Genomic DNA, 16064 nt, shown 5'->3' with positions numbered 1-16064 from the left:
GTCCCACACCTCCTGAGGGATGACTGGATATTAATGGAACAGGAGTCATTTTCTTCAGTTGGGTGGCCACTGGTAAGTTGTCCAGTGCTCCAATAAATAGCCTTCCACCTTGGAGAAGCAGTTTGCCTTATTTAGGGTTTTACTGCTGTGAACAGACACCATGACCAATGCAACTCACATAATGAAATTTAATCGGGGCTGGCTTACAGGTTCAGGGGTTCATCTAAAATCATCAAGGCAGGAGCATGGCAGCATCCAGGCAGGAATGGTGCAGCAGGAGCTGAGAGTTCTGCATCTTGTTCTGAAGGCAAACATAAGAAGACTGGCTTCCAGGCAGCTAGGATAAGGGTCTTAGAGCCCATACCTACAGTGACACACTTTCTCCAACAAGGTCACACCTCCTAATAGTGTCACTCCCTGGGCCAAGCATATTCAAACCACCACACAGTTTGAATTAAATTCAAAGAGCCACACATAAAGAAGACATGAAAGTAAGAAGGAGACTTCTCAGGCAGAAGGTTTCAGTTGGAGGAAGTGAGAGAGGGGAAGAGAGGTGAAACTAAAATGTATTATACATGGGTATGAAACTATCAGACAGTACAAAAAAAAGACAAAGATTTCTAGGGGATTTGAACAGGCAGCGATGGTGGGGCTACTGCCTCTTGGGGATTGTTCTGAGGTATCCTGGGAACAAATCATATTATCTTCGTTGGCTTGGGCCAGCTGTGCCTTTGCTAATCACAGCATTCATGCTGTTACCGCTAGTTCACACATCACCTCCTTCAGTAGACTCCAAGACCCAGGAGAGCAGATGGGTTGTTCCTAGAGATCAAGGTGTCCCTAGATCTTGTTCTAAGCCTGACACCCATGAGAAATTATCAAGCTGAATACAGAACTGCAGTAACCTATAATTTACCCACATCCCACTCTGCTAACAGCCACTCCCTTTGCTATTAGGATGTCATGACTCATGGTGCCCTGAGCCAGGCCCTGGTCCTGCAGCCTGATGCACTCTGGGCCTGAGCCAGTGTTGGATTGCACGACAAGGCAGAACTGAGTAAGAGAAAGCCAGTGGGCTCCCACAGTGGAACAAGACCAGGAAGGAGGGGAGCTGCCCTGGGCCCTCACTCCATCCTTTCCAAAGAATGGCTGCAATCATTCCTTGCATCTAAATGAGAGGCCCAATCAATCTTCCCTCAAATATCTGCCTCTCCATCTCCAAAAGCCGCTTAAAAAAGAAAGAGAAAGAAAAAAAAATGTAACTATGTTTCACTGAAGTGGATTTGTGTGTTTTCTCTCTGTGTCTGGAGCTCCGCATTCCTGGGTTTTCTTTGGTTTTAATTTTAACCTGAGATCGATTTTTTTTTCTCCAAAATGGAAACCTATGGAAATTAAAAAGTAGCACCAGATAAAAGAAATGCCGGAACACCCAGGAGAGTTCTGTGGAGTTCCACACTGAGGTCTAGGAAGGGATCTGCAGAGAACTTCTTTGTCATGTGGAGAAGTGGTGTGGCGAATTGAGAATGCTAGGCTCCCCTCCCCTCCACCTCAGGAGCCAGCAGATGCAGTGTGTGCTGGGATAGAGAAGCAAGGAGAGAAGAGAAGTTGGTAGGCAGAGCAACACGGTCTTAACGGCCTCTTCGGTGCTTCTGAGATCTGGGCCCCCTTTCACTCAAACAGTGAACTGCTGGGGCCTGGATTAGGGGCGGTATACCTATGTAAACATATGCCAGATGTGTTCATTTATACTTAGATATTTTATTTACTATGGAATCTGCTGCATTCATTGTCTTATGTAGCCTACGATGGTCTCAAACTTGCTATATGCTGAAGATAACCTTAAACTTTGACCCTTTTGCTTCAACCTTCTGGGGGCTGGGATTGCAGTTATATGACATCGTGCTCGGTTTTATTCTGTTCTGGTCATGGAACCACAGGCTTTGTGCAGGCTAGGCAAGCATTTCCCCAACTGAGCCTCATCCCAGCCTTATTTGCTCTTAATTTTATGTCTTACACCTCTGAGGCTTCCAGCTGCTCTCGTCCAGCACCCCGTTTTCATTCTCCCACGATGACCCATCCTTCCACTGCTACATGCAATCTCAGTCCTCAGGGAAGGCCATCTATCTGCCCAGTCCTTCTTGAGTCCCTGATGAGGCCTTTTGCTAATGTCTTGCAGCTTCATAGCTGAGATGAAGACTGCTATCAAAGGTCCATTTCTTTTTAAAGACATCTTTCTTGTACAGGGCAGAATGAGAAATGTGCCTCTGTGGCAAACCACAACCAGCTCTATGATCTGCAACTCCCCGGCTGGATGCTGCATCAGACCCTGAATACTCAAGGACTTTTCACCATACTGTTTATATGGTAGGAGGATGGGCAAACTTCTAAATGCATATGCTGCTGCCTGAGTCCCCCACCAGCTCTAACCCAGAAAAGTACAAAAAGAAAGGAAGCTATGATTCCAACCCACCTGACTATCCAAGGACAACAGGAACCCTAGGATTTCACGGCAAGTCTGTGAGGACCTACTTGGATCCATGTGAATTCTCTCACATCCTTGAGCTTGGATGCTAACTCTGCCCTGTTTGCTGTGTCTGGAGTGACCCAATGTGATAAGAAAGCCCCAAGTGCTGGCTGCCTTTAGCCAGTCTTCAATCTCTGAAGTCAGTCTAGCTCCGTCTATGGTTTCAGTGTGGAATGTTCCTCACAGGCTCATGTGTTTGAACACTCGGTCTCCTCGTAGTGCAGTGTTCCACATAGTACCACTTTCCAAAGCTGTGGAGCCTCTTAGAAGATGGGGTCTGGCTGCCCAAAATGAGTTGCTGAAGGGACAGTCATAAAGGTTGTAGTCTGAGCCTGCTCCTTGATCAGCCTCTCTCTGACTCCTGGTACACTGGGGTGAGGTGTTGGGTCCAATCCACACATTCCTGCCTCCACAAATCCTGTCATCCCTCTTCTACCATGAAGGACTGTTCTCTCTCAAGTCATGAGACAAGAGAACTGTTTTCTCTTGTCAGTTGTTCCAGAAAGATACGCTGTCCCATCGACAACCTATGCATTTCACTTTATTGTCATTACTCCAGGATGGTTTGTTTTGTTTTGTTTTCAAACAGAGCCTCACGCACCCCAAGCTTCCCTGGAACTCACTATGTACCTAAGGCTAACCTCAAGCTTCTGTCTCCATCTTCCAAATACTGAGGTTACAGGGTCCTGCCAAGTCTGGCTTTATCTTAATATTTGCTTTCCTCCCTCACTTTTTTCCCCCTTCCTCCCTACCCATTCTGAAACTTTCCATAACTGATTGATTGATGATTGGTTGGTTGATTTTGTAGTGCCAAAAACTGGACCAAGAGCCTTGAACAGGGAAGACAGGGGCTCTGCCACTGAGACACTTATGTGGGGAGAAACGGACGTCCTGAGTAAGGAGTCAGTGAAGCACGGCGTGGACGTGTGTTGTTGACACTGGTACGGCCAAGTCAGGACCCCAAAGCCTGAGACCCATGGTAACACCAAAGCCTTCCACTGATGTTGACAATGTGTACAAAACCAAGCAACCACACACCCACCCCTGTGAAACTATCCCCTACGAGACCCCCCCACCCCAACTGAGACTGATTCCTCCTCCTCCTCACGGGTTACCAGATAAATGTGCTGAGTGACACAGGCTCCCTTCCTCAGAGTGGGCAGAGCTCACCTGCTTCCAACTCTTCCGTAGGGGTGACTGTCATGCCTTCAGGGTCTGTCATTTTTACATTCCCAGTGTCTCCTTTAACAAACCCTGCAGGGCACTGCAGTCTCCAGCCCTCTTTTAACTTTAATGGTTTGGGATAGTCTTCTTGCATTGCATAGACCTCGGGATCCCCCTGGCCGGATTCCTGAGCAGCTAGGATTATAGTTATACTCCAAGGAGCCAAGCTTAAGTAAGCAGCTTAAGGAGCACAGGGATACTTAGACCAAATGCTCTTCAGTCACAAGGCCTGCCCCCCACCCCCACCCCCATCCTCACCCCCACTCCCACCTCCAGCCTTACCAGGACTGTGTGCATCCCCGTGTAGAGTCTGCTGAGACTCACCAGTGTAGAGAACACGACAGCCATGATCAGGCCTAAAATGAAAGGGTACTGCAGAGGAGAGAAATAAAGACAACAGATCACGTTCAGATGAATGCTACTCTCCCCCACCCCCATGTGTGTGTGAATTTAGAGCTAAGTAGGCATTCCACCACTAGCCCCCTTTAATTTGATTCTTTTCCACCATGACGCAGACTCTAAGTTACTGGCAGTGGGCTTGAACTCGTGATTTTCTCGTCCCATCCTCTTTAGTAGCCAAGGCTCCAGGCTGGCACCACCCGACTGGTCAGACTGATTTGACATCACAGTTAGGAATGGGGTTCATTCTAAACAATTGCCAGGCTGAGTCTTACATTCCCTATTCAAGCCAGCAATCTAATCATCTGAAAACATTTTAAAAATGAGGACAGGTAAGGAGAAGATGCCTAAAGTACAGTTCTGGGTCCGTAATCAGTGCTGTTTTATAAGTGAGAATGCCTTTGACCATGACAGTAAGTCACGGCCACAGTGACTTTAACACGGGATGCTTTCCCGCCAATCATCACGTGTGCTCCTCACAACCGGAGCCAGCGAGAGATGCACAAAGCCACACAGTCAGGAGCTCAGTCAGAACCAGAGGCCATTATTATTCTGTTCTTTCCCAGGTAATACTGAGTCCAGTAACACTTGGTTGAAAATATTCTCTTAAAAAAGAAAAATCTTACTATGTAGCCCAGGCTTTCCTTAAATGTGTGATCATCCTATCTCAGTCTCCAGAGTGCTGGGGTTACAAGTTTACGTGGCCATAGCTGGTAGTTTCTCTTTAAAGATCTTTTGTCGCCCTATCCTCAGCTTTTCAACAGAAGAGATTTAAAGTGAGTACACTCCCACAGCCAGATATTAGCTCTGATGCACAGTTAAATTAGCAGATCCACATTTAGAGCTGTTTTTTTTTAAAAAGATTTTATTTATTCATTTTATATATGATGAGTACACTGTAGCTGCCTTCAGACACAGCAGAAGAGGGCATCGGATCTTGTTACAGATGGTTGTGAGCCACCATGTGGTTGCTGGGATTTGAACTCATGACCTCTGGAAGAGCAGTCAGTGCTCTTAACCGCTGAGCCATCTCTCCAGCCCTAGAGCTGTTTGTAGGTAATTAAACCCAATAGCTGCGTGGATTCATCAGGAAAGGCTGAATAGGAAAGAAATCATACTTTGGCTCAGGTGTTAGCGATATTACCACACTGTACCAGCCATAAAGGACATCGTAATTGGATAGCTTTAAGGGAGTGTTTGGATTTCTAGGGGAAGCGGCAGCCCAGGAGCCATGTCAGAATGAACGGATGATTGCCCTTGTGGAAACAATGGGAGCAGGAATATTTTAAAGTGAGTGCTTTCTCTCTTCCTACAGCCAGCCTCTCCGTACAGGGCATTAGAAGGGCATTTGATTTGATTGATTTGAGAAGTAAGAATGTATTTTGGTTTTAACATAAAATGCCCCAACAGGTGACTGCTCATTGTAGTCTGACACCATTTGCAGCAAACTTTGGTGATGTAAACATTAAGAGGTGCCCCGCAATGGACCGAAGTCCCTCAGGCATGCCTTTAAAGACAAGTCTGTCCTACGCTTCTCATCCACCAGGATCTGAAAACCTTCCATGGCAACACACTCCTACCACTGTGATATTCTGTCCTTGATGATTTGTTTCCCCCTAAATGACAGCACAGGTCTCTCTGAGTACTCTGTGTACTCGACTGGGCACCAGGGGCCCACTGTGTCCTGCTGGGCAGTGGAGTATGGGTGAAACCTAGCTCGAAAGTCAGCATGAACTCAAGACAGTCCTGGGGACCTCATACTTTGGGGTCCTGGCATGGCATTTCAACAAGTTACAGCACAGTGGTCACCGCTGGTTGGATACATTCCTTATGAACGTCCATGTGCCAGCAAGAAAATGGATCTATATCTATGTCGCTAGAAGACTACTGTAGAGGTGGACCTGAGATCTGATCCAGTCCTGACCTCTTCCAACCATGCTGGCTGACGGAAGCGTCTACCTGACGAGTGGAGCAGATGCAGATGTCTGGAGTAAAGAGCAGGAGGGGCCCACTGCTTCCACTTAACTGTATAAGGACACCAGGTTCGACAAAATCTGAACCTTCCAATAGCTAGTGGGTAACGTTTATGAAATTAAACACCAAGTCAAGGTGATGTGTCTCAAATAGCAGGGGAAAAAAGAATTTTCCTTGCAGCAATCACGTAATTTTGAAAAGGTCTTACTATAATTATTATCTAAGTAAATATTAAATGGAATTCTCCTGTTTTCAACATTATTAATCTCCTGTCATTTATATCGTTCTCAAATAAAAGAGCTGGTCCCTAACCAGGGGCAGAGTCATTCTCGGAAGGTAATTGGGGGTTCCCGACTCTTCCGCCCCAGGCCAGAGTCTGGCACAGGGATTTGGTGGAATCGTCTTTGCCCTGGAGGAGATCACTTACAAGGATTGTAAACCTTCTGTGTCTGTTGCAAGCCCAGAGAGTAGAGGTTCCCGTCTGTCTAGGCAATAGCTCTGATAAACACTTCCTCGGGGAGAGGACAATGTCAGGCAGCCCACACTGTGCCCTTCGGTCTGGGGCCCACCCCCACTCAAACTAGATGCTCAGTTTATGAAGAAATTTTTCAACACCCCTATAGGATTCACAGTTCCTTCAGTTTTAACCTCATAAATCTTAATGCCCCTCAAAAACAGTGTTAATTGTTCCTCTTTCTGCTCTCTACAAGAGTGGTAGGGGACATGAATGCCTCCCCAACCTTACCTGGTACCTGTCCATGGTGGAGATGAGGAGGGTGAAAGAAATGGCGGTGGCGGCCATGGCATGGGTGGATGGCATTCCATATTCTGCAATCACTCTCTTTTCAAGCTTCACAACGGGAGGAGAGGAGGGCCGGGGCCACTTCAGGATGTCCTTGGCCACCTGGCCAATGTACATCACCAACTGAAAAGCCAGAGGTCTAAGGTAAGTAAAACCTAAAAAGTTATGACAACTGAATCTAAATATCTTTTATCTGCAGTTCCCAGTCTGCCTCCTGGATCCCCCTTGCCCTCTGTCTGACCTGACACTCACTGGGAATGTCTTGTAGGGCAGACTCGGGTCTTGATACTGGCACAGCAAGTGCTTTATCAACGGAGGCATCCCCTGAGCCTCTTCATCAGATCCCTAACAATTAAGCAGCTTTGTGTATGTGTCCGGCGCCGCTCTCGGCCAACTAGGGAGTCTTCAGAGAACATGCTTTAAACCCCTGTCTGAGGCCAGCCTGGAATTTGTTCGAAAGATTTTTTTTCACCCCCATGAGGACATTTCATGAAGAAATTCCCCTCGTCTTTTTAAAACTTGTTTTGGATTTATTTACCTCCTCTTTTTAAAACATTTGTTGATTTATTTTATGAAGATAAGTGATCTGCTTGCACGTGTGTATTTGTACAGCATGCCTGGTGATGGCAAAGCTCAGAAGAGGGCATCAGATTCCCTAGAACTAGAGGTACTCATGGTTGTGAGCTGCCCTGTGGGTGCTGTGAACCAAACCGGGTCCTCTGCAGGAGTAGCACGTGTGCCTAACCACTGAGCCATCGATCCAGCCCCTATCCCATCTTTTCTTCTAAGAAGAAGCTAGGAACCCGGATTTACTGTTCATGATTTCAAAAGTGAATGAATGGGGCTGTCAACCACAGACTCATCTGTTTTGTCAATGAACTTTATGAGGTCATACCAGGATCCATGAAACTGGGGATGAGAGCAGTGTGGCCAAGCACCGTCCTTTGTAACTCAACTCATGGCCCACGGTTGGCAGACTGTACCACCAGAGGTGAACTTCTCTTCCCTCCCCTCTTCCCTTTCCTTTCTTCTTCTTGCCTTGTCTCACCTCTCCTTTCTTCTCTACTCTCCCTCTCCCCTCCCCTTCACTTCTTCTTTCCTCCCTCTCTTTCTCCAGTCCATCTACCTGAGGGGATCTGCCTGTCTCCCTCCCTCCCACTCTTCCTTGCAGCCTTTGTTTGATGCAGGAGCTCAGGACCCCTTTCTGACAGGAGGCTCCCTGCACAGGTCAGTGTGTCAATGGCCTTAGTCGTGAGGCAGCTTCTCATCTTAACTATGACAACAGTATCCACAGTCACCAAGGCTTCGCTTAGCTTTTGGTGGATGGAGTCATCTTGCCTTGCAATGGAACTCTTACACGAAGGACTATTTCAAAATTATTTGGACTAGCCAGCCGATTGCCAGGAATTTCCACACACTGGTGCGTTCTCTCCACACTTCAAGTGGCAGGCTAATTTGGGCATTGCATCCCCCCAGGGAGGCACAGTGCCTGAGTTAAAGCCCGGTAGAAGCTGTGGGGCACAGCAGGACATATCCCCAGGCTGTAAAGCCTCACTGATAGCCTCTGAATTCCGTCACTGCGATTTCCAATGGACTTTGAAACAAAGCCTCTTTACCATCCCTGATTACCAGAATGAGTCTCCTGGAGACACTCTTTTTATGTCTCCACCTCCCTCCTGGGGACCTGTAAAACCACATCCAGCTATTATCTGGGGAAATGTAGAAGAACACTACAGACTACCAAGAATTTCTCAGAAGCTGCTAAAAACACTCCACCTCTACCCCTTCCTCACCACCAAAATATATAAAATGTCACAATCATAAATGACAAATTCTAGTTCAATCAAAATACTGAAAACTCACAGTCTGGAAATCTTAAAATCATAACATCAAGAGAGATTGGGTAATACTTGAACCAAATCTAATTTTCTTGAAGTTTACAAGTCCTTTTGACTATATTTTTATTTTCCCTTCTATGCTCAAAGGATGTTTAGAATTAGGACAATTGTTCAGGTCACTTAAAAAGACTGCCACACCTACACACTGTTTCCAACTTAAAAAAAAAATCCAAATGAAAATAGATACATTAATGGCTCTCTTTAAACAAGAGGAAACAGACCTGAAATCTTTAAGACACAGGTAAAGGGTTGGCTCACAGTATGGCCTTCTGTCCTTGCTACTGCTGCTTTGGACCGCCAACTGTGATGTACCAACTTTGTATCAGCTCCTTGGCCTTTTTTTTTTTTTTTTGGAGCTGGGGATCGAACCCAGGGCCTTGCGCTTGCTAGGCAAGCGCTCTACCACTGAGCTAAATCCCCAACCCCTCCTTGGCCTTAAGTAGGGAAAAGGGCTGCACAGAGTCTAGTTAAACACAAGAAAACATTCAACAGGAAGTCATCTACAGAGTTTTAATTTGGACTAAACTGTAGGCTGGCCATTAGCTTGTTTTTCCTTTCTTTTTGCTTCCGGGCTGCCACAAGTGAGCAGCTTCCTCTACGAGCATATGCTACCTCACCCACCACAAGGCCTAAACAACAGGGCTTACAGACTTCAAACTTTCAAAACTGTGAGTCAGAATGAATATTTCCTTTGTTTAAGTTTCTTCTTGCAGGCATTTTGTTACAGTAACACAAAGCTGACTCGAACAGTAGATATGCGTGGGAGGATACATGGGTCCAAAGACCCTGGGGCTGCGTATTAATTAAGGGAAAATGGCTTAATTCAGAGGAGTGAAGGGAAAGAGGTGTTCTGGTTGTCAGAAGAGCATGAGCAGAGGCTTGGATAAGTGACAGTGGGGAGTGCCTTGCAACTTACTAGGAGACTCGAACCTTTGGAGTTGGACAAATGAGGCCCAGTAGCACACATCCTCCAGAAGGACTAAGGCAAACAGAACCCAACCACATCAGTCAGTGGCAAGGATTAAAAGTTCCGGAGTTCTCTTATGCACTGAGAAAATTCAAATGCCCAGACACTCTGGAAAAGTCTGGCATTTTCTGACGACGTTAAGAGTACTCTCGTCATGTGATCCAGCCATGGCACACTAGACATTCCCTCACAACAAACGAGAGCACATGCCACGTGAAGTGTTGCATGTCAACACCCATTGCAGCTTTTGTTTGTCTGCTCCTGTGTTAACAGTCCCAAGCTGGAAACAGCTCAACTCCCATCAGAAGGTGAGAGGTGGTGTCTGCGTTCTGTTGAACGTTACTGTGGAACAACTAAAGCCTGAGCTGTTGACATGTATTTAAATAGAGACGAAGCTCAGAACGATACCAAAGAATGAAGCAACACACAAAGCAAACGGCACAGCTAAATGCTTCTCTTTATACAAAATTCTTAAAGATGTGATCTACCTCATAGTGAGAGAAAGTGAATATTTGCTAGGAAGTGGAGACGTCACAAATGAATACGAGGAGGTTGGGAGCATGTGTGCATACTCAAACACACACACCACACACACACACACACACACACACACACACACTACTGCAGGTGTCCACAGAGTCTAGAAGAGGGTGTGTGATCTCTGGGGCTAGAGTTACAGATGGTTCTGAATTGTCAACTACGGGTGTTTGGGAACTGACTGCAGATCTCTCTGTAAGAGCAGTACTCAGCTTTCAGGCACCGAACTATTCTCCATCCCTGGATATTTTCATTAGCTATCCTGATTGTGGTAGTAACACCGGGACAGGCACACATGCCAGAGTTTGCCAAACTGGACATTTTAAATATGCACGAACATCATGAATACATTAAAGATGATTTGATTCTATTCTTTAAAGGGATAATTGAGAATTATGTGAACTCTATCTTAATGAGGTAATTGGTCATAACATCTGTCAATTATGTCTGAAAAGATAATTTCCAGTTTTCCTGAACCGTAAGGAACAGATGTCTGTGTTGGGGATGGCTGGTGATGAGGTTCTGCTTGGAGATCCCGGCAGAAGCACGGTTTGATCTGACCTCCGTGTCTAACAGACACCTTTGATGCCAAGGAGAGAGCTAGAGCGGGAATCTCAGGAATGGCTGGGAGGAGAGCAATTAGGAAGATGATGTAGCATCCAGGTAAGAGAGACCAATGCAATGCAGGCCAGCAGTGAGGGGGAAATTTGGAAGATATTTTGTGTTGCTTTTTCTTTTTAATAATGTAAAAATATAGAGTAGATTCATAACTATCAGGAGAATGACCACTAGCAAGAAATCAAACTAATAAGGCAGAAGAAATTGATGGAGTGTGACCCCAGAACCTTCCATATATGTGGAAATGTTTTTCATCATGAGACTAATTAGTCACTAGTTCTCACAGCAATGGATGCTCTGCAGGTTAGGTATGGCTATAGGTACCATGACCATAGGTGCCATGACCATAGGTACCATGACCATAGGTGCCATGACCATAGGTGGCATGATCATAGGTTCCATGACCATAGGTGCCATGACCATAGGTGCCATGACCATAGGTGGCATGACCATAGGTGCCATGACCATAGGTGGCATGATCATAGGTTCCATGACCATAGGTGCCATGACCATAGGTGCCATGACCATAGGTGGCATGACCATAGGTGCCATGACCATAGGTGGCATGACCATAGGTACCACCAGTGTGGATTGGGAGGAGGCTGGGGATGCTGACTGCTTTCCAATAAACAGAACCATACCGTGTGAAAACTGGTTTTAGGTGACCCTCCAGTTTTTGCCTTGTTAAAAAGCCTCTTGTGGTACTCTGGTCTGAAGCCTCTGCTGAACAAGTAAATACTAAATATATTTCAAAATACAATTTGAACAGGCACCAGTGTTTCCAAGGCTGCCCCTATTGGTATGAACTGAAGGAAGGTTGGGCCCCAGCTTATTCGTACTTCATTGGGGCTTCTCAAGGTTTGGGGCAAATGCTGCCTATTGGATCTGTGACTTCTGCATAACACTTCTGTGACCTAGGGACTGCACTTGGCATACTAGGGACACCCATACAAATGCTCAGGTTGAGAGGCTCAGCTGCCCTATGAGGTATTCTCATGTAGACACGCCCAGACAATGATGGAGTTTAAAGTGATTCGAGGGATACTGAACTTAAGGAACACACGTCTAGTAGGTTGTGTTACCCAGTAATTTTGTGCCAAGAAAGTAGAAATATTATATACTCAGAATGTAAAAGGTGTTAGTGTGCTATTTAGATAGCTAGACACAGAATAGAAACACACTGCATGCTGCTACTCATACAAATGTCCAGACTAGGAAACTGCAGCGACGGAAAGTGGATTAATGGTCACTTAGGGCTTGGTGGTCAGATGTCTGAAGTGAGAAGTTAGCTGATCCATGCTTGCTCTAAGGCTCTGGGGCAGAGTACTTTCTTTGCCTCTCCCCAGTTTCTGGTGTGTGTGAGCACTCTTTGATCAGTGGCCAGCTTGTTACAGTCCCTGTCTCTGGGGTAACATTACTTTATCCTCTGTGTTTCATCCTGTCTTTCCCTTCTGTCTTTCTGAGGACAACTGTTGGACTGGCCCAACTGAAAGGTCTAAGATAAATACCTCAAGATCCAACTCGGGTTCACGATCCATGGGAGAGAGTTTGGCTATCATGTTCCCTGGGTTTAGTCCCCAACACTAAATAAAACTAATAGAAGTTGCAGGTTTGACAGAATTGAGAAAAAAGGATGGGTCTGGGGTGTCAAACATTCAACATCACATGTCATCCGTTAGACATTAAATCAGACGTGAGACACATCGGTGTACATAACAGAGTGGCTAAAGTCCAGACACCTGGCAATACCACATGCTGGTGAGGATGCAGAGTAAAAGAAACGTCCAGTCATCACTAGCAGGAAAGCAAAATTCTAAGATCCTTTTGAAAGACAATTTTAAAAGGTTTTTTTTTTTTTTTTACAAAGTTAAACATACTCATCATAGTCTGTAAATCATACTAGGCATTTATCCAAGTGAGTTGGAAAATTTTGTATATACATACACACATATACATGTACATATGCCCTACACATGGGTATCTACAGAAGTGCTATTCATAATGGCCAAAACTTGGGAACAAACAAGACATTCTCTAGTAGTGTGTGTGCATGTGTGTGTGTGTGTGTGTGTGTGTGTGTGTGTGTGTGTGTGTGCGTGTGTGCATGTGTGTGTGTATGTGTGTGGTGTGGTGTATATATACATAAATACATACATTGTGGTACATTCCAAGAATGGGGTATTATTCAGGATAGAGACAAAGGAGTGATCTAGCCCTGGAAGTCATGGAAGAAACTTAGATACATATTGCGAAGTAAAACCTGAAAAGGCGGGGTTGGGGATTTAGCTCAGTGGTAGAGCGCTTGCCTAGCAAGCACAAGGCCCTGGGTTCAGTCCCCAGCTCCGAAAAAAAGAAAAAAAAAACCTGAAAAGGCTACACAAGGGGGTTCTAACTGTATGACACTCAGGAAAAAGCCAAACTTTGAGGACCATAGAGACATCAGTGGCTGCTGAGGTGGAAATATGAGTGGCAGAGCACAGGGACTTTTTATGGCAGTGAGACATTTCTGTTTGATACTCTGATGATAAATATGTCACTGTCTACTGGTTACAACCAAAGGGATATAAACCACAGAGAGTGAAGCTTATGTCAGCTGTGGACTTTGGGTGACCAGGATGTGCTACTGTGGGGTTACTGGTTATATGAAAGGTATCACTCTAGTGTGGGATGCTGTCAATAGAATCAGAGGGCACATGACAACTCTGTCATTTTTGCCCAGTTTTATTGTCAACCTAAAACTGATCTGAAAAAAAAGACTAAAGTTAGAAGACAACCATTTCTTCATTGATGTCTCAGTTAAAGAGTCTAATGATTAACTCAACAGGGCTCACCATGAAAAAAGGACTGCACTCTATTGTTGAGGGCCCTCCTTCCTAAAGGGATCTAATTAACTGCTACCATCCATCCTGTTCCTTCGGGGATAAGGCCCTAAAGGCCTGGCCATAAAAGCAAAAATCCAGGAGGAGGGGATGCAGGAAGTATTTCAGCTCACTAATGGCTTCAGCGAACTGGCTGGGTTCCATTGCATGGTGCTTTGAGATGGCCAGGGGTCTTGTAGGGTTTGGGTTGGTGACAGATATTAACCCTTTTTTGTTTTCTTCCTTTTTCTGTTTCTTTTTTCTTGCTTGTTTGTGACCTCTTTTTGTGTCTTTAGTGTATGCATTAGTGTGCACATGGGAGGAGGAACATGTGTGCACATGTGGAGTTAAGAGGTCAATATCAGGTATTTTCCTCAATTGCTCACATTTTAGTTTTTGACACAGGATTTTTTTTTTTTTTTTTTTTTTTTTGGACACTCACTAAATCTGAAGGTCACCATTTTCCCCTGACACTGGAGGGCCACCTAGCCCCAAAGATCTGTCTCTTCCCAGCCCCGGTACCAGAGTTAGAGGCATGCATCACACCCAGCTTTTCTGTGGGTGTCTGAGGGCTGAGCTCAGGCCACTGTGTATGTGCATCGAGCAGTTTATTATTGTGATCAGGTGTATCCAGCTTTAAGCTACTCCATATTGTGGGAAAGACTGGCTTTTCAGGCTGTACTTTGCCCTGGGACTCCAATTTACAAGCAGCTTTTGGTCTCAGTTTTGAGGGTAGAGCCTGTGTGCCTGGGAACACCTGCAAACAATACCATCTGCCTGGCACCAGCCGTGCAGCACAGAGAGATACATGACTATTTTCTGGGAGATAGGTCCGGGGACACATGGGCATATTAAAATCATGTCATGGAAACCTTGCCAAAGAACTTATTGGGCACACAAGAATAAAGAAAGGGTATAACTCCCTTACTAGACCCCATAAATAGGTGAACATCAACTCCTATGATGTTAAGAAATGCCAACCTGTCATGTGATATCAAGGACCAATATATAGAGTATCCTCAACACTTCTGTGGTGGTTTGAAAGAAAATGTCTCCTCACCCAGGCCCACTGAGAGTGACATTAGTAGGAGTATGGGTCTTGTTCAAGCAGGTGTGGCCTTGTTGGAGGAAGTCGTCACTGGGGGGCGGGCTTTGAGGTCTCAGAGGCTCAAGCTATGTGCAGTATGACAGTCATTTCCTGCTGTCCACAGACCCAGAATTCTCAGCTACATCTCCAGCATCATGTCTGACTGAATGCTATCATGCTTCCCGCCATGATGACAATGGATTAAACTCTAAACTGTAAGCCAGCCCCAGTGAAATGTTTTCCTTTTTAAGAGCTGCTGTGATCATAGTGTTTCTTCACAGCAATAAAACCCTAACTAAGACAACAGCTCAGCTCAGTTCCTAGTCTATTCAACTGCTGCTCTGCTCATCTCTCTGTTTGTGTGTCTGGACCTACTAACCATTAGTCTGCTCACTCTGCCTTGGGCCTGAGTCCTACCCTTTTGCCTCATAGTGGGCCTCAAGTCTGTCTGCATTCTCAGTCTCTGCCCTGGTTCCACAGCAGTCTGACTTACAGAGGCAGCTGTTATCCTGCAGCTGGTTTGGGGTCCTTCTCTTATTAATACAGGCTCCGCCTGCATTTCTATCAAATTACTCTTGAAACTCTGCTGCAGCCGCTTTAACTTTTTGCATCTATTCTGTAACTCAGATGTGTGTGCGTTTATTGTGCTAGTTAATGAGTTAATATTAGTAATTAATATTTGAATAAAGGAACCTGTGTTTACCTTGCCTAGATTACCATGGAAAGCAGGATTATCAGGAAATTGTTGCCTTTTAACTACTGACATCATGGAAAGACACAAATGTGTTCATCTGTGTTTTGAGGTATAGCACACTCATGACCTTCAACCCACTGAGCCCTCTCCTCTCCCTGACTATTAACCTATTTTGTTACTTCTCTGTACTTGCAATGTGAATGAAGTACAGGTGGACAGATGTGGTTCTCAGATCAATGGCAGCCAAGTGGACCAACTCTCCTAATGCGAACCCCATCCTTGCACTGCAGAGAAGCATCCAACATATACCTCTCCCTGAAGGCTGACTTCAAAGGAGCCTGGAGAGAAGTTGACACACTTTCTCCTAATGTACCAGTCTTCTCTTTATTACCATCCAAAAGGAAACTCCATCGAGTCTGACACATCCTCACTTAGCAAGCCCTTACTTTTCACCGTAGTATAAATAAAATCTGAATTGTTTA

At 45.4% G+C, this 16064-nt stretch overlaps 1 protein-coding gene across 5 annotated transcripts in view; it reads right to left on the bottom strand.

The window, feature by feature from the left end:
- Sgpp2 (sphingosine-1-phosphate phosphatase 2) overlaps positions 1–16064 on the bottom strand; it is a 120633-nt gene that overhangs the window by 30308 nt on the left and 74261 nt on the right. For 3 of the 5 annotated variants that reach the window (XM_039083380.2, NM_001191811.1, XM_039083381.2), the window contains exons 3-4: positions 6867–7046; positions 4031–4120 (exon numbers count right to left, since the gene is read on the bottom strand). In XM_039083380.2, coding sequence (XP_038939308.1) covers positions 4031–4120; positions 6867–7040 — 264 coding nt within the window. In that variant the 5' untranslated portion in view covers positions 7041–7046. Of the gene's footprint in view, positions 1–168; positions 302–4030; positions 4121–6866; positions 7047–16064 lie in introns of those variants that run through there. The other 2 variants (XM_063266995.1, XM_039083382.2) reach the window with 2 other exon arrangements.

Source organism: Rattus norvegicus, chromosome 9, assembly GCF_036323735.1.
Source record: "Rattus norvegicus strain BN/NHsdMcwi chromosome 9, GRCr8, whole genome shotgun sequence".
In the NCBI taxonomy this organism is placed as follows: domain Eukaryota; kingdom Metazoa; phylum Chordata; class Mammalia; order Rodentia; family Muridae; genus Rattus; species Rattus norvegicus.
This window is presented reverse-complemented; position numbering and strand designations above follow the sequence as displayed.